We start from the raw sequence: 16,231 nt of genomic DNA, 5'->3' as shown, positions 1-16,231 counted from the left end.
AGTTAGAGCTCTTGCCAAAATAATCTTTGTTCATTAATATATTCAGCAACTACTTATTTAGAAAATACTATGTAGCAGTTATGGAGCGGGGCACTAGGAGGACACTGATTTTAAAGTGAGAGGGAGAGAGAGAGAGAGAGAGAGAGAGAGAGAAGAAAGGGGAAAGTGCATAGAAATCTTTTAGTCTTTGGTTCATTGGCTTAAACAGTTGAGGCTGGGTCAGGCCATATCTCAACCTGAGTCTCCCATATGGCAGAGACTCAAGTACTTGAACCACTACTGGCTACTTCCCATGACGTGCATTTACAGGAAGCTACAATATGAAGCACAGTAAAACTCAAACCCAGGCACTCTGATATGTGATGTGGGTGTCTCAAGTGTTGGATTAATGGCAGTGGCAAATATCTGGTTGGTCACAAAAATGCCTCCAAGACCTTGCCAGCCATCCCTTTAGAGGCAAAATCACCTGAATTGAGAACCACTAAGCTAGATATTTTGAAAAAAAAAAATTCTAGGATGTAAACGTCTTGTATGATGATAGAATTTATAAAATAAGATTTATTTCATAGAGGCCAATCATCCAAAGTGAGGGAAATTTAAGGCAATAAATAACTCCAGCACAATGCCAACACCTGAAAACATTGTATTACAGCTGTGTCCGGCAATTAGAAGCAGTGACAACCAATCTAAAGTTCTAACTATAGAGTTAGGAAGTTGCAGATACAACAATTAAAACAAAAAGCACTGGCAGAGTGGGTTACAGGTCAAAACATTGTCAGTAGTTCTGTAAACGCTAAGAGATTTCCATCATTATAATGCTTGGCCCTACTGCGTGATTTAATGTGAATGTATTTGAGAACTTATTCTAATGTCTTCCAGTTTCATAATAAAACTCAAGCAGAAAATAAAAGCTTTAAAAAAATAACAATTGGTTTCTTTAGGGTGGATTGAATTGCACCTCAGGTACTTGACAGGGACACCATTGATTTCATTATGTTGTTAGAAGACACCCTGAGCTGTTTTAAAATGATTCTCATAAAGCTAGAATATCTTCCATGTCTAGATTGTAACTCCTTCGGCTAGCCTTATTTCGACCTCCACAGGTTCCCGCCTTCTTCTAGCCAGTAGTTTCTCTACTTGTCCTGTGGCTTCTCATCACTGTCTTTGCTCTCTCTCTCTGATCCCTCTGCCTCATCTAACCCTTGCACTCCAGTTTCTTCTTCCAAGTGTCCCCATCCTCTAAGACCAGCTAGGAAAGACACTTGTGAAGAGATTGTCTCCTCTCTAAACTTCCACTTTCTGGCTTCCATTACAGGTGAATGTGTCCCTGATCTGTTCCTTCTGGCCAATGGCAAGCCTCTGGGAGGCAGCAGATTCCCTGTCATAGTCACACTTCAGCACCTAGGACAGCATCCTGCAATCACGCATACAGCCCACTGCTGTTGCAGGTTTTTTGTTTGTTTCTTTTTTTAAAGATTTATTTATTTTTTAAAAATTTTTTTATTGGCAAGTCAGATATACAGAGAGGAAGAGAGACAGAGAGGAAGATCTTCCATCTGCTGATTCACTCCCAAAGCGGCCGCAATGGCCAGAGCTGCACCTATCCAAAGCCAGGAGCCAGGAGCCTTTTCTAGGTCTCCCACGCGGGTGCAGGGTCCCAAGGCTTTGGGCCGTCCTTGACTGCTTTCTCAGGCCACAAGCAGAGAGCTGGATGGGAAGCAGGGCTGTGGGGACACGAACTGGTGTCCATATAGAATCCTGGCGCATGCAAGACGAGGACTTTAGCCACTAGGCTACTGTGCCAGGCCAGCATTTTCTGATTTTAAACGTCAGTTGTGAGGTCTTCAAGGAGACTGCGGCCATCCTGTCCCTGGTGCAGCATTGCACAGATGGTCAGATGAATCAGACTCTGTACTCGATCAGTAGAAATGAATCATTTTTGTGGGGAGATCATCTCTGAATGCTGGTTAAATGCTTTCAAACACCTTGTAGGGGACCTATTATACTTTTTCTACCTGGAAAGGGTTTTATTCTGATCCATATCAAAAAGTGGAGTTTATATTTTTAACCTTTTTTTGTTTATTTAAGGAAATATTTACCATGTTCTTTTAGTTAGCGTTTCCTATGGAAGGCAGTTACTTCTAAATCCCTGACACAAAGAACTCTCTTTCTCCCCTGCACCCTGTCTTTTTTTTTTTTTTTTTTTTTTTTTTTGCCTGCTGCACAGTCTGCCTTTATGGAACCAAACAAAGTCCTCCCAGGGAAGCGGGGATTAGACAAAGGCAATGCTACCCATTAAAGGTATAAAGTGGCTCATTTCCTAGCACATATTTTTTTAAAGTAAAACTCACCAAAACCTAATTAATTATGAACACAGAGTCAAGGGTAGGAGCATTGAGGAACCAAACTCTCCCTAAATTGTAGTCTATTCTTAAAAGATTGATTTAGTATTGTTAAGTACATGCAAATAAAGAAATTTGTTAAATCCATGTAAAAGAGAAAAAGGAAGGAGGTCAGGGGCAAATTAATTTCACAACAGATCTTGATGTCTGGAATTCCTGGTTGTCAGGCTTATTTCAAAATTTTGCTAAAAAAATAATAGCACAGAGTAGGAAGGCATTTCACAGAAATTTTCTAATTTTCTTTCTTTTTAATAACATTTTGAAATACCCTATTATGTCATTTTATTTGCATACATTTTTACAACTATGTATCCTGTGCCTGAAACATTATACCTGTATACACAGGTTACATTAAAATCATAAGGGTTTTGCTCTGCTTGGTAGCTTAGTGAAAGGTAACAAGTATTCATAGCAACTGACTACACGTGGTCATTTTTATCAAGGGACATGATGGGGCATCGGCTTTAAATAAACTTGACAGTCAGAGGCTAGTCCCTGGAACACTGAGCCCCACCGTCAGTGGACAACAGAGAGGTGGCTGAGGAGATGGCTTAGCCTCTGTCTCCAGCCTGTTAGTGACCCTGTGTCCACCCTAACCCTTAAGTTTCTTTCTATCCAAAAGCAGCAGGAGGAGCAGCCACAGGGTTAAGCTTTGCCTTTGACAAATTAGCAATCAGGCGCTCGGCAGCCAGGAAGTGTGGGGCTACAAAGGAACCCCAAAGCTCTTTGACTCCCCAGCACAACCTAGCATGGCTGCACTCTGTCCCCTGGAGCTTGCACATCACCCATGGCCCATCCTTCCCCTGGAGATTTCACAGCAACAGGAGAGACAAGAGCAGGACCAGGTCCAGCTGATGTCCACAGAAGCAGAGCCTGTCCAGTCTGTTCACAACACACCAGCGTCTGGTGCATGCAAGGGGAGAGCACCTCCTGAGCCTAGGGATGTGGCATTCTCTGTCCCAATCCACCTCCCTCCGGCAACCTCCTTGCTCCTGACCAGAGCCCAGCATGCAGGGACTGCTTACCCGCATGCTGTGGCGCTTGAAGACATTATGTCGGTGCAGAGGTGGGGTGTGCAGCGAGTTTACAGGAGATGGGTACTCCATAGGGCTGGTGAGCGTGGGAGAGCTGGCACACAGACCCTCGGGGACCTATTCAGGAGAAGCAAAGAAGCACAAGGCACAAGGACAAGGCCAGAAGGCGGACAATTAGCTGCTACAAGCATGAGCACAAAGAAATGATTCAGGACTTGTTCTCCAGGAGCCAATGTGAATGTGATGTGGGTGTTTCATTGGCCCTGAGAAACATGGCACAGCAATGTGCCCTCTCATTCTCCTAAAGGATCTGCTTCCCCCTATGATGTTCTGTGCACACGAAGTCCAAACATGTTATTGATATGAGACAAAGTCCTTTGTCTCAGGACCTCAGAAAAGAGAGATGCTCTGTAATTGTGTCACAAATCAGAAGAAATGACTGGCCCACAGATGATCAACTGATTGACTTATCAGTAGGCAGACATGTGGACTTCAAACATTTTTGCTCCAAAATCAACTTATCTTTTAAGTACTTAGTCTATGAGCCTTCTTTCAGAATTAATGTGGATGTAGACATATATGTGTACTTATATTACACACACACTCTTCTACCCCCTGCATCCTTCATCACTTCCTAAATGTCTGTAACAGCCAGAGGTGGGCCAGGCTGAAGCCAAGAGTCTCCCCTGGAGGTAGCAGGAACCGAAGTCCTTAAGCCACCAACTGCTGCCTTCCACAATGTGCTTTAGATGGACCAAGTAGCTGGGATTCAGTATCAGGTACCCTGATACTGGGTGCTTGGGTCCCAAGTGACAGGTCAACTGCTGTGCCACATGTCTGTCCCAAACTATTTTTAAATGAAAAAAAGCACCATTATTTTAAATACCACATAAGAGCATGCATCTCTGTAAAGAATGCTGCTTCCTCTTCTAAAGCAAGTCTTTCTTCACACAAAAAGACTTATCTGTTAGTTCTTGGGAAGGGCTTGTTTTGGCAGAGACATTTCCTTCATAACAAATATATATATAATAAGACACCAGTTTCTGTGGGCAGCACCAAGAACACTGACATTGTTTTCTCTTGGTTAAGATGCCCCATTTTTTAACAACTCTGAGCTCAAAGATGCAAGAGAAGAAAAGAGAGGAGGCTGGGCTCCTCTCAGCTAGATATGAGAGCAGAGTGACGTTGAGACAACAGATATCTTGAGTAGAGACCCACAACCTTGGTAAGATTCTCGGTCAGCAGTAATGGAAGTGGGAGAAAGCTCAGCTAGAACCCTGCTTTGTCATCACTGCCCACGCATGTTCTGGTCAGGGCCTCAGCAGGAACCCCAGGGGGCTTCTCCATTCTCTGAAACACATTGGCTGTCCTCAGCTCCCTGGGGTTTCTTTTCAGCAGGTTTTGCTCAGGGTAGAAGGCCAGGGAAGCTTTGGACACAGGGAAGCGGCTGCAGGCAGGCACATGAAGCAAAAGACACTACAGAGCAATGGACTTGGGTTAAGGCTGGTCTTCTGAGCTGAGGATAACCTGGCACAATCACATTTCTGCTCTTTTGTTCTGAGTTTGAATTTTGTCCGAGGTGCCGAGGAACAGCCAACATCCGTCACCGAGGCGGGTGATCACTGTTCCTCACAGGCACAAGAAAGGCATTTCAGGAAGGACCACTCCCTGGTTACACATTTACCTGGAATTGCAGCTTGGGAGCCAGAAGGTTGGTTTGTGGAGGGGGTCTATACTTGGGCCGGCTGGGCTGGAAGAGAAACACAGAGTTTAACAGTTGTCTTTCTCTCTTTCTCTCCTTGAGTGAACACAACTCCCTAAGGTCAGAGATAGCTGAAACTAGTTCAGAGTGAAGGAGAGATGAAGGACCAAGTTATCATTAAAATCATTTCCATCCATTGATTACCTGTTGAGTACTGGGCAGACACAAAGAGACCGTCCTCTCTGCCCTCGTGGGGGCTATTGCTGATCGGACCCTGAGCAGGTAGCCTCGCTGTATGTGGCAGCACCTGCTGAGTCAGTTCAGAGCCCCAGATGCTCAGAGGCTGGAGAGCATGCAGCGATCAGCACTGGGGGCTCAGGGAGGAGATGAAAGCTGACTTGACCCCAAGGAAAGGGACAAGGGCTTGCCAGGCAAGGGAGACAACAAGAAAAGCTCTTGTTCACTCTCCAAATTCAAATGCTGAAGCCCTAATTCCCAATGTCAGGGTATTCAGAGATGGGAGTTTTTGGGAAGTGATTGGCTTAGACAAAATCAAGAGGGTAAAGATCTTGTGATGTGATTGGTGTTTTTAAAAGAGGAAGAAGAGAGAGAAGAGATTGAACTCTTTCCCTCCGGTGAGAATATGGTGAGGAGGAGACCATTTGTAATCATGGAAAGGACCCTTGCCAGCCACGAGCACCCTGAACTTGGATGTCCAGCCTCCAGAAGGGTGAGATGAGGTTTGTCATTTATGTCACCCTGTCTATAACATTTAATTGCAGCAGCTTGTGGTGATTGACATAGGCTTCATCTTTTGAAACTCACCCACCTGATGGCATAGCAATACGGCCCTGGCACCTGAGTCCAGGGCTATGGACAGAGACTGTCCCTAAGGAGACCAAGACATCCCAATTCCATGCCCTCCGGGAATCTAATTTGCCCCTAAAAAACCTCTAGAAGAAAAGTGTGCAGGCTCTTTTGGGAAACACTTGACCAACTGTCCCACAAGGTGTGTGCTGTCTCAGATTCCACCTGCCAGGGGCTGAGTTTGGTGCTGATGGGCAATCAGGTTGGGGGCTGAGAAAGCACTGCAGGGGAGCACCTACCTGGGTTATAAAGGGGAACAACTGGCAAAGGGACTCATCTGTGCTGTCACTCATGAAGTCAGTGAGGCCAGAGCTTGGCTTACCTTGGGTGGGGGTTCCTGGAAGCCTGTGGGCTCCAAGATTTTGGGAGGTCGGTAGCGAGCATTCCTCTCCTGCTCTATAGCAATGTCCTTCTCCATCTGATAAATGTCACTGTCATGGAGTAAGGTCAGATAAGAAGAGAGAAACAAGGTCAAAGTCAGATGTTCCTCGGTGCTCCTCTGTCTGCACTGGAGCCTGGATGAACCTAGGTGAGCACCACCGCCTCCCACTTCCATTTCTACCTCCCCTGCAGTGGCCCTGGGAGACTGTGGCAGGCTGGGAGAGGAACCCTGAGGCTGCCTCCTCCCCAAGGCTGGGAGGATCGCAGTAACAAATCTGAGAAACCATGCTTGGAAGGCCAGGCTGAGCTGGCTACAGTTCTGCTTCCCCATGCCTCTGGCTCTCTTGTGTCTGTGTGATACCAATTGCATTTATAGATTTCCAAAGCCTCCGCCAACATTCTGACCAGGCCTCAATTGCACATGTCCTGTTTCTCATCAATCCAACAGCCATCCCACACACTCCTGGGGTTTGCTGAGGGGCCTAGGGAGCTCTCTCACATGCCATTTAGGTGTGTGTGTCACAACCTGGCAACCACAGGCCCCAAAGAAGCCTGGGATCCTTGCAAGGGGTTCCTGAATAGGTTGTTCCTATGTGTGCCAAGCATAATGTATTGCTAGATCCATACCATGTGTGCTGTGGTTTCAAAGTATATGCATGACACTATGTGTGATACAAATTCATTATATAGCTATTACATTTTATTGGTAAATGAATTCTAAAACAGTGACTAATATGACGTGGAAGCATTCTCAAAATATGATATTAAAAATATTTCTACCCCTAAGATTGGGAAACACAAATAAAATCCTTTATTAAGTCTCAAACAGGGACTGACAGAGACATTGTGGGTTTCTCTGGGTCTTTGGCTATCCTTGGATCCTACAGAGAAGAATATTCCATCTGGGAGAGGGAGCCTTGCTGGCCCAAAGATGGGGTCCTACCTCACTGCCTATGATCTTTTACAGTCTCAGAACACGCTGTGTCCTCACCCTTGGAACATTTGTTCTCTCAAACGCTATCTTTCAAACACTTTTCTCCTGGACTCTCTGCTTCTCACACTTCCCTTAGGAAGGGGTAGCAAATGAGTGTAGAATGAGTCAAGAGTGTTGATGAGGACCAGAGGTTTCAGAGACTGTGCTGGGGCCTCTGCAATAATTTCTGTTGCCTTCCCTGTCTGGCCTGCAGAGTCCCAGCATCTCCTGGGATTTCTCCTTCCAGGAAGAGTCCATGGCTATGGTCTTGTCCCCTTGAAATTCAAAGTATGAGATTTGTAAAGCAGGAGCTGGCAAAATAAAATCTGCAAGATCAAATTTGGCCTTTTACCTATTGCTGGACAACCTCAAACTAAGAAGACTCTGCATGTTTTTTAGTGATTAAAAAAGAAAAGAAGAAGAGATAAAAGGATTTTATAACATAAGAAAACGACATGACATTCAAATTTCAGGATCTACAAATGAAATTTTTGGAGGTGACACAGCTATTTGCATTCATTTACATATTATCTACAGCTATTTTAAGAGCTATTCTGGAAGAGCTGACTAAGGACTAAAAGCTCAAAATATTACAGAATAGAATTTCTAACTATCAGCCTTAAAGGAAGTCAAAAGGGGGTAGGCACTTGGTGTAGAGATCAGACTCCATGTGGGATGCCCACAGCCCTTTTAGGAGCGCCTGAGTTCAAGTCCTAGATACATTTCTGATTCCTCTTAGTATTTCTATTAGTATACAGTCTGAGTGGCAGTAAGTGATACCTCAAGTATTAGATTCCAGCCACCCACATGGGAGATCCAAATTGAGTTTCCAGCTCCTGGCAATGGTCTGGAGCTGCCCCCAGTTCCTAGGAGCTTTTGAAGTGGAGAGGACACCATGGTGCTGGGAAAGCAGGAGCAGGCTCCACATTCCGCAAAGAGCACAAGCCCATCACTGAGAGTCGGCCTCAAGTCTTTGATTCCAATCCACAGGAATACTTTCTGAGCAGGTTCTCCAGGTGAGATACCAACCTCAGAGGGACAAGACTTTGCTAGGCTCACCTTGTTGCTAAGCTTGTATCTGACAGTGACTTTGGTCTCAATCTTCCCTCCTCTGTCAGAGCTACTGAGTGTGTCTACACCAAGTGTCTGACACCACGCTTCTGCTGGAAGGATTAGCTAATCTCACTGGATGTATGGTTCAGTGTTAGTCAGAAGGGGAGATGTGTGGGTGTGAATGCAAATCCCCACTGGTCACTGCCTCAGGTGAGCAACTCTGACACATGCTGTCTAGGACTGGGGAGGCTCTGCTCACATCTGGTCCAGGGAAGCCCATTGTTAAGCTCCCAGTGTTGCTGCTGACAGGAGCCTTGTCCTCTGGGCAGTCCAGCAGGGCTTCTGTCCACAGAACCTTGCTCCATGCTCACCTGAGGCTGCACACGAGCTCGGTGAAGCGGGGCCGGTCACTGGGGTCGTAGTCCCAGCAGCGGGTCATGAGGGTATAAAGGATGGGTGGGCACAGGTCAGGCTTGGGCAGTCGGTCCCCTTTCTCGAGTACCCCGATGACATCCTTGTTCTCCAGCCAGAAGAAGGGCTGCTTCCCAAAGCTCAGGATCTCCCACATGCACACGGCTGAGGGCAGAGGGGAGGGCTCAGGCTATGTGTTGCAGAGAGTCAGGTCCACCCTCCCACGGACGCCAAGGGCAATTGGCACATGCGTCAGACAAAGGAGCTCCTGAGCTGTCTTGCCTCTTTAATATCTCTTGGGCCCCTCACGGGAGTCTGCCCTAGGGATCTATGAACCAAGGCCTCCTTCCCTAGACTCTTTCAGCATGGGGCCTTGGGTGCTATGGGATCAGGAAGTAGCCCTCTCTTAGGAGGGAGGGAAGTCCCTCCCAGAAAGTGGGCATAAAACCCGTGTACTTGCTGGCATGATAAGATTTGTCAGCCTGATACATATTAGCTTTGGTCTCCTCATTAGAAAAATGGGAGTGATAATGATGAGCTTTGCAACGGTGGCTGTGGGAGAGCTGAGGGATGACCCATAGAGCTTTTTCTCAGAACAAACCACCAAGTGTTGTGTTGCGGGCCACAGATAGGGGAAAAGGGCTTGCTCAGGGGTCTTCGCATTAGCCCCTGGGTGCAGCTGGCTGGTGGAGTACCCACCTATCACAGAAGCCTTTTACAGTAACATGAACCCGGGCATCCCAGGCCAGCCCTTGGCCCATGATGGCCTCCCACCCATTGCTGGCATCTCTGCTCCAGGGACTGCTCCGAGACTGCTGGAGCTGGGTCCCAAACCCTGGGAACTAGGGGGTGGAGGACAGGCCCCAGCTCCCCACACTCTTCTAGTCCTTGTCACAGAGGTGAGAACCCAGGGCCTTTCCCACATCCCTTTGCACAGTCACTCACCAAACATCCAGACATCACTGGCCGTCGTGAAGCGGCGGAAGTTGATGGACTCAGGGGACATCCACTTGATGGGCAGGCGAGTCACAGAGGCTTTGGGTGGGTAGAAAGATTTGCAGAAATTATTTAGGGAAGAGAGATCTAGTGTTATCCAGAAATACAACCTATCTCCAGAGAGACCCTTGGCCTGGGGTTCCTCTCTCCCGGGACTGTGGTTTCAGGGAGCGCTCTTGGAGTGAAGCAGCAGCCAGACCCCCTCCCCACCACTCACCTTTGTAATACTCCTCATCCTCAATGTACCGGGACAGGCCGAAGTCACCTAGCTTCACACACTCAGGGGATGCCACTAGGATGTTCCGGACAGCAATGTCTCTGGCAGAAGGATAGGGAGGCAATGCCACCAATGGGAGCAGGAATGCCTCAGAGAGACAGACGCACATGGAGGACCAGGGGGATAGAGGGAAATTGGCTTGCCAGGGTCACAGCTCCAGCACAGCATCAGGGGGCTTCTGTTGGTCACTGCCCCCAGGAAGTCATTTCACTATAGCCCTGTGTCAGCTTTGTTTACCTCACTGTCGATCTTTGCCTTCCACTGTCCCTTCTTCTCATGAATTCCCTTCTTAAGGCCTACTTCAGGCACCTGAAACTCGCTCACCCTGTTCCCCTTTGGCACTCTTGCCTGTCTTGTCCCCTTACTGGGGAAGCTGTCATTCTATTGATGCTTCAAGGATAAACCCCAGCAACTCCCCTAGTTGCGCCTTTTCTTTTCCATTCCGCATGTCCACGGGACCACTCAGGCATCCATAGTATCTCTCTTGGTATGCGTGAAGAGACTCAGGCACAGAGAGTGGAAGGAACTTGCCCAGCAGGTGGACTAATTCCATAGCATCACTCTTACTCTCTCCCTGACAGGCTTTCAAGCAGGAGCACCTGCTGACTCAGTCCATCTTGTATTCTTGCCATAATTCCCAACCCCAAACTATTTCTCACAGGTAGGTTCCTCTTTCTTTTTTTTAAGATGGCTTAAAAGCATGACAATTTCAAATACTTCAAGGAAACAAATCCTTATTCTACCACATCAGACCATAGCTATTTAAGTGGCATTCTTGATGTTCACGTTGGAAGATCCTCAGGGAACAGTTGTGTGTTTTGACCAGGACTCTGTCCCAGAGTCTAGGACTGCTCATCATTAAACAGAATCCACACAGCATGTGATGAATGAGCAAATAAATGAGTGTGTGAATGAATGCATGCTTATGTCTTCTCACATGACTTGGCACAGAACCTGGTACAAAGCCACAAGGCTCATGTCAAGGTAGGGTAGGCAGCCCTTGACTGCCTCTTACAGGGGGTCACATCCCAAGGTGGGAGACTCCTTTCAGGGGAAGACAACAAAGAGAGTTGGAGGAGGGGCCAATTGTATGACCCAAGGGATGCCTGGACCCCAGGGTCTTCCTGTTGCTGCCTTAGCGCAGCACCTTCTTCCTGGACTAGGTGGTTTGTGTGGAAAAGCCAGGGAAGCAGAAGGTCTGAGTGAGGCAGGGAGCTACTCAGGAGCAGGTACAAGGTATTGAGGTATACCCAGCTTCCTGGGGCCCGGCATTGCTCTACCAGCTACCCGACAAGGCACACACAGCTGTATGAACATCACAGATACAGGACTGCAGGGCATGCTTGGGTGCCATTACTGGGCTCAACTCCTAGGCTGCAGCACTGTCTGCACATTCCCTGCCCCACCCCAACCTTCCAAAGAATCAAGAGAAAGGGCTCGGCTCCTGTGCCACTCTGCTGTCTCCCTCCCCTACTCCTACCTGTGCACACAGTTGAGGCTCTCCAGGTAGGCCATAGCCTTGCAAATCTGCAGCGAGTACAGGACAAGGGTAAGCACCTTCAGGGAGTTCTTGTTACGCTCCAGGTAATGGCCCAGCTGCAGAAAGGGGAAAGGAGTTATCAGGGGTCCCAGTGAGCCTTCCTACATGGAGCCACCAACTCTCCCCCAGGAGAGATGGTAGCGGGTGCGGGGAGGGCAAACCCACAGCCAGCAAGACATTGGTTTCCTTTACAAACAGAAAGCAGGAAGCTGGAAGCAGAGTCCCCGGCTTTTCACAGCTCCTCCCAGCCATTGTTGCAGGGATCTGACTACACTCACCTCCCCATAGGGGTACAGCTCCATGATGATCCAGGTGGGCTCCTCCTCGATAATGCCCATCAGCTTCACGATGTGCGGGTGGTCAAGGTTCTTCATGATCACTGTGGTGGGGGGCATCCAGAATGGCTCAGGACAGCTCCAAGGTCTTGGCCCCACCCGTCCTCTCCCAGGCTCCAAGGTCCCTCCCTCCTTGGAGGTGTGAGGAGTCTCAGGGGTCCCATCCCCGGGGTCACCTACCTGCCTCACTCATGAACTTCTCCTTGTTGTCCAGAGTACAGTCTTTTTTGCAGGTCTTGACAGCCACGCTGATTTTCTCCCCTTTCTGCAACAACAGTGAATTCAAGGATTTGGTCCAGGTGAGTGTTCACAATGATGAGTCCCTTCCCGGCCCCAGCATGGGCTACCCAGGGACAACATCACTGCTAGCCAAGGCTAGCAGGCTGGAGACTTCCCTACTTCTGCTTTGCCTCACTTTCTTAGTCAGGCTGTGTTAGGACTAAAAATAACTTTCTAGAAGAAACTCCCTCATGGTTGTCCAGATGAGCGCTTGAGCATGTTGGTGGTGGGGATGGTGGTGTATATGCTTGATCTCCTGAAGTCAGCAGGTGTGTGGCAGGGCATTCTCAAGGCTGCTAGAGGCATGAGACCAGCCTTTCTCCTGCTCATTCATGCTGTGTTTTACATTCTCGCTGCCCCTTTCTCTTGGCTCTTTCTATCAGTCCCCTGCCAGACCTGCTGGAAGCCTGATCATAGAGACAAATGTCCATCATTGACCTGTAGACAAACTGCCCAGCAGCTTGCTTTCTCTCTGCTAGGAACCCTACGTACCCTGCCTCCCAAGCCCCAAATCTCCCACTGAGCCACAGTGACACTTCCAGGTCCTGCTTCTAGACTTCGAGCTCTGGCATTTGGTGCTCCTTCTCAGAAAGGACTGTCGCCCCCATCACTGCTGGGTGATGCCAGCCCACATGAAGGAGAGCCCACCTCCAACCAGCTGTCTTGTCCACAGTGGACAAGGAGTGCTGGGAGGAGTAGAACTCACGTGATTGGTGTAGATCCCTTCATAGACCTCCCCAAAGAAGCCTTCACCAAGAATACGGTTCAGAACCACGTCTTCGCGGGAGATGCCATACTGCAGGCCTGAACAGATGGAGAGAACAAAGTTCTGGGCACAGAGACTGGCTTGCATCCCTGCTAACATCAGGTATTCCCAGTCTCTTCCCATCCATGGGCTGGGTTGGGAGTGGGAGTCTAGAATGTTCCATCATCTCTGACCCATGGAGGGGCCATGACCCCATTTCTTTGGAAGGCAGGATCCCTGGTCCATAATTTTAGAATCCCCCACAACTCCACAGAAACATGAACGTTCAATCAGTGCAGGATAAAATGAACCATCTTTGCTTTTCCATCAAGGATGCCTCTGGTGCACTCGGGTCTGACCCACATACAGGGGAGGACCAATAAAGAAAGAAGGGCCCATGTTCCTCGTGGCATCCCCAAAATCCCCATTGTGTCACCTCCCAGGGCTCTGGCCAGGCCACCATGGTGGCGTCAAGGACTTACCTCCTGACCTCCTCAGAGTCTCATCGGGAATCTCTGCATAGATGTCAGACTCTAGAATGACAGGAAGAGGCCCATCCCATGGGCACAGGGCCCTCAGCGGGCACTGCTGAGCATCAGGGCATGGCTCCCATCTGCGGGCCTGCAGAGCCACGGGGGAAGGGTAGGGAAGCCAGGGGAGTCCCTGGGCACTGTCCCAGACTTCTGTGTGGCCTCAGAGCTGAGGGTCCTTTAGGTGGAATCCCTGTTCACGATTTCCCACATGGGTCACTAAAGGCATGTTGATTCATCTCTCTTATTCTCTGCTTCCCTTTCTGTGACATCAGTGTTGCTGGGGCATAAATGTCTGCTTGGAAGCCACTCATCATGGGACTGTTCTGCTTGGGGCAGTCAGAGCTAAGATGAACAGGTTGCCTCATCCTGACCACCCAAGACATCGTTAGCTCTTACAGCTAATGATATAGGCCATCACTGACAGGGCATGGGCATTTTTCTGAAATGTGGAGGGAAACTTGGACAGCGTCACTAAAGCATGCAGAAGTCCATAAGCCAGTGGGAAACTTTGGGTGTGGACAGAGAACCCAGTGGGCAGCCTCACCTATGCTGCAGCTTTCCGAGAGGTGGGACCGCCGATCATCCAGGTTTCTGTAGGAAGTGAGGAGTGGAAGCTGGATGAGTTCAGAACCTGGCAATGTGCCCCTACTAGGCAGCCTCAGGGCCCCCTCCTGCCCACCCTGTCTGGAGAAGCAGCTGTCCTGGATGGGAAGAACCTGGGCGCCTAGCCATGGCCACCAAGGGGATGCGGGAAGGGAAAACAGCTACTCCCACCTGAGGACACAGCATACCCCTACAGCATTTGCTGAGAGAGAAAGTCACCCTTGTGAAATGCTGGGCTGCTAGCCTTCTCCCGGTTGGGAGTCCCCTTCCTGTCCTTCCTTCTCACAGTAGACACAGGCTGAATACAGGCCTCAGCTCCACCTCTCTGTTATACTCACAGCATGGGGATCTGTGGCAGGCTGTTCCGCTTCTCACCATCTGTGGAGAGAGGAGGCAGGGAAGCTGGAGTCTGTGGCAGCTGACCTTCCCATTGCTCCCTCCCGCAGGAGAGCCCTGCCCCGTGGGGGTGTTCTCCATGCATCACAGCGGAGCGCCTTGGGCTAGAACTGGGGTCTTCCTTGTAGCCTTGTGTGAACCAGGATGTGCTCAGGCCCATGCCTGTGCTGCCTGACTCTGACCCCAAATCAGACACACAGACACACAAACACACAGACACACAGACACACACACGGTCCAGCTGTTGTTCAGCAAGGGCTCTGATTTTCCCAACACAACATATGCCTCTCCTCCAGTGGCCAGCCTGGGCCAGAGCCTGCTGCTCATGTGCCAGATGACCTACAGGGAGCATGGGTGGGCAGCGTGTGCCTCCCCGCACTCATAAAGTCTTGGCCTTCACTTTTAGGCTGCTGGCTCTGCTTCTTCCCATGCTGCCCCACCCCCACCCCCAGAGGACTGGCTTGGTTGTGCTCAGTCCCTGGGCTGTTGCACACAAACCCACCTTTCTTGGGATGAACAATGAGCGAGCCCTTGTGTTCTCCCTGCAGTCGGCAGTAGCCATCAATGAGGTCAGCCATGTTCTCAGCCTCTGCTGGAGATGAGGTTTTGATGGACAAGCACTGCAGAGAGGAGACCGGCCAGAGATGAGACTCCCAGAGCCCAGGGTCACAGGTGCACAAGGCCTGGAGAAGACCTGCTGTAGGACCCCCATCACCTATCCCTGCTCATATTTGCTCTAGGCACCAGAGGGCGCACTTAGGTCTCCTCCTTTGTCTTGCTCTCTGAATGCCTTACGCTTGGCAGATGGTCAGTACATCAGAGCAGAAACAGAAAAAGGAAGGGCGTTGGGTGGGGCAGCAGACAGGTAGGCGAAAGGAGACAGACAAATGGCCCACAATCTACAGTCTCTCTGATTCCTCAATTCACAAAAAATTCCAAGTCACTGTTTATGTGGTCAGAGTCAGGCCTCTGACTTATACCTGTGTTCTGGTCACCGGATCTGCCCTCAAAACTTTCCCAGCCTTCCTGACACTAAACACACAGTAAGGATATTATTTTCTAGATGCTGTTATAATTTATCATCAACCTGAGGCTTTGTCAGAGCACCGGGTATGGTTATCTTAACTAGATGCCCAGGGAACTCCTGGTCTCCTGCCCATCCCTGCCAGGTTGGCTTGAGCAAGAGCTCTTGACTTACAATTATAGGGCTTCCAGGTCCCTAGGTGTTTTTAGAGCCGCTCACCTGGGGGGCACCTTCGATGCCCAGCTGCAGAACCGCCTGGCCCTCCTCCAGTGGGAGGCATCTGATGGACTTGATCTGCTTGAACTCAGCCAGGCAGGTAGGCTGTGGGGAAGGAAAGGCCCTTTGAGACTGTCCTGCAGTGGAGACCAGACTGTGCAGGTTGCTTGGTATGGGTGGGGGTTGAAAGGATGAAGAGGTTTTGGGGTGTAACAAAAGAATTAAAGAGTTTTAGGGCTGGAAGGATTATCTGGGCCAAGTTCTGCACACGAAAATGAAGTCTGAAGAAAGTTTAAACATGTCCAAGGTCATATGCCAAGTTGGCAGTAGAGCCAGAGCCAGACCCAGGCCCCTGATTCCCAGGGAAGTCATTGACTCATCTTGCCATTGAAAGAGTAACTCTTGTATCTGAGCCAAGAGGGTAATAAAAGCGTCCTCTCCCTGCCCCCACCCCACCTGTATGC

The 16,231-nt window shown here is 49.2% G+C and overlaps 1 protein-coding gene across 8 annotated transcripts in view; it reads right to left on the bottom strand.

Moving 5' to 3' along the window:
- Window positions 1-16,231, bottom strand: part of PTK2B (protein tyrosine kinase 2 beta) — a 128,100-nt gene that overhangs the window by 8,084 nt on the left and 103,785 nt on the right. For 6 of the 8 annotated variants that reach the window (XM_004579083.4, XM_058670042.1, XM_058670045.1 and 3 more), the window contains exons 10-24: window positions 15,771-15,872; window positions 15,030-15,147; window positions 14,470-14,509; window positions 14,073-14,119; window positions 13,478-13,528; window positions 12,957-13,054; window positions 12,152-12,236; window positions 11,915-12,015; window positions 11,577-11,692; window positions 10,037-10,137; window positions 9,769-9,858; window positions 8,784-8,988; window positions 6,328-6,436; window positions 5,121-5,186; window positions 3,428-3,553 (exon numbers count right to left, since the gene is read on the bottom strand). In XM_004579083.4, the coding sequence (XP_004579140.2) occupies window positions 3,428-3,553; window positions 5,121-5,186; window positions 6,328-6,436; window positions 8,784-8,988; window positions 9,769-9,858; window positions 10,037-10,137; window positions 11,577-11,692; window positions 11,915-12,015; window positions 12,152-12,236; window positions 12,957-13,054; window positions 13,478-13,528; window positions 14,073-14,119; window positions 14,470-14,509; window positions 15,030-15,147; window positions 15,771-15,872 (1,455 nt within the window). The remainder of the gene's footprint in view (window positions 1-3,427; window positions 3,554-5,120; window positions 5,187-6,327; window positions 6,437-8,783; window positions 8,989-9,768; window positions 9,859-10,036; window positions 10,138-11,576; window positions 11,693-11,914; window positions 12,016-12,151; window positions 12,237-12,956; window positions 13,055-13,477; window positions 13,529-14,072; window positions 14,120-14,469; window positions 14,510-15,029; window positions 15,148-15,770; window positions 15,873-16,231) is intronic. The other 2 variants (XM_058670046.1, XM_058670047.1) reach the window with 1 other exon arrangement.

The sequence above is a fragment of the Ochotona princeps genome, chromosome 11, assembly GCF_030435755.1.
Source record: "Ochotona princeps isolate mOchPri1 chromosome 11, mOchPri1.hap1, whole genome shotgun sequence".
Taxonomy (NCBI): Eukaryota; Metazoa; Chordata; class Mammalia; order Lagomorpha; family Ochotonidae; genus Ochotona; species Ochotona princeps.
The sequence above is the reverse complement of the archived record's forward strand: the minus strand, read 5'-3'. Positions and strand labels throughout refer to the sequence as shown.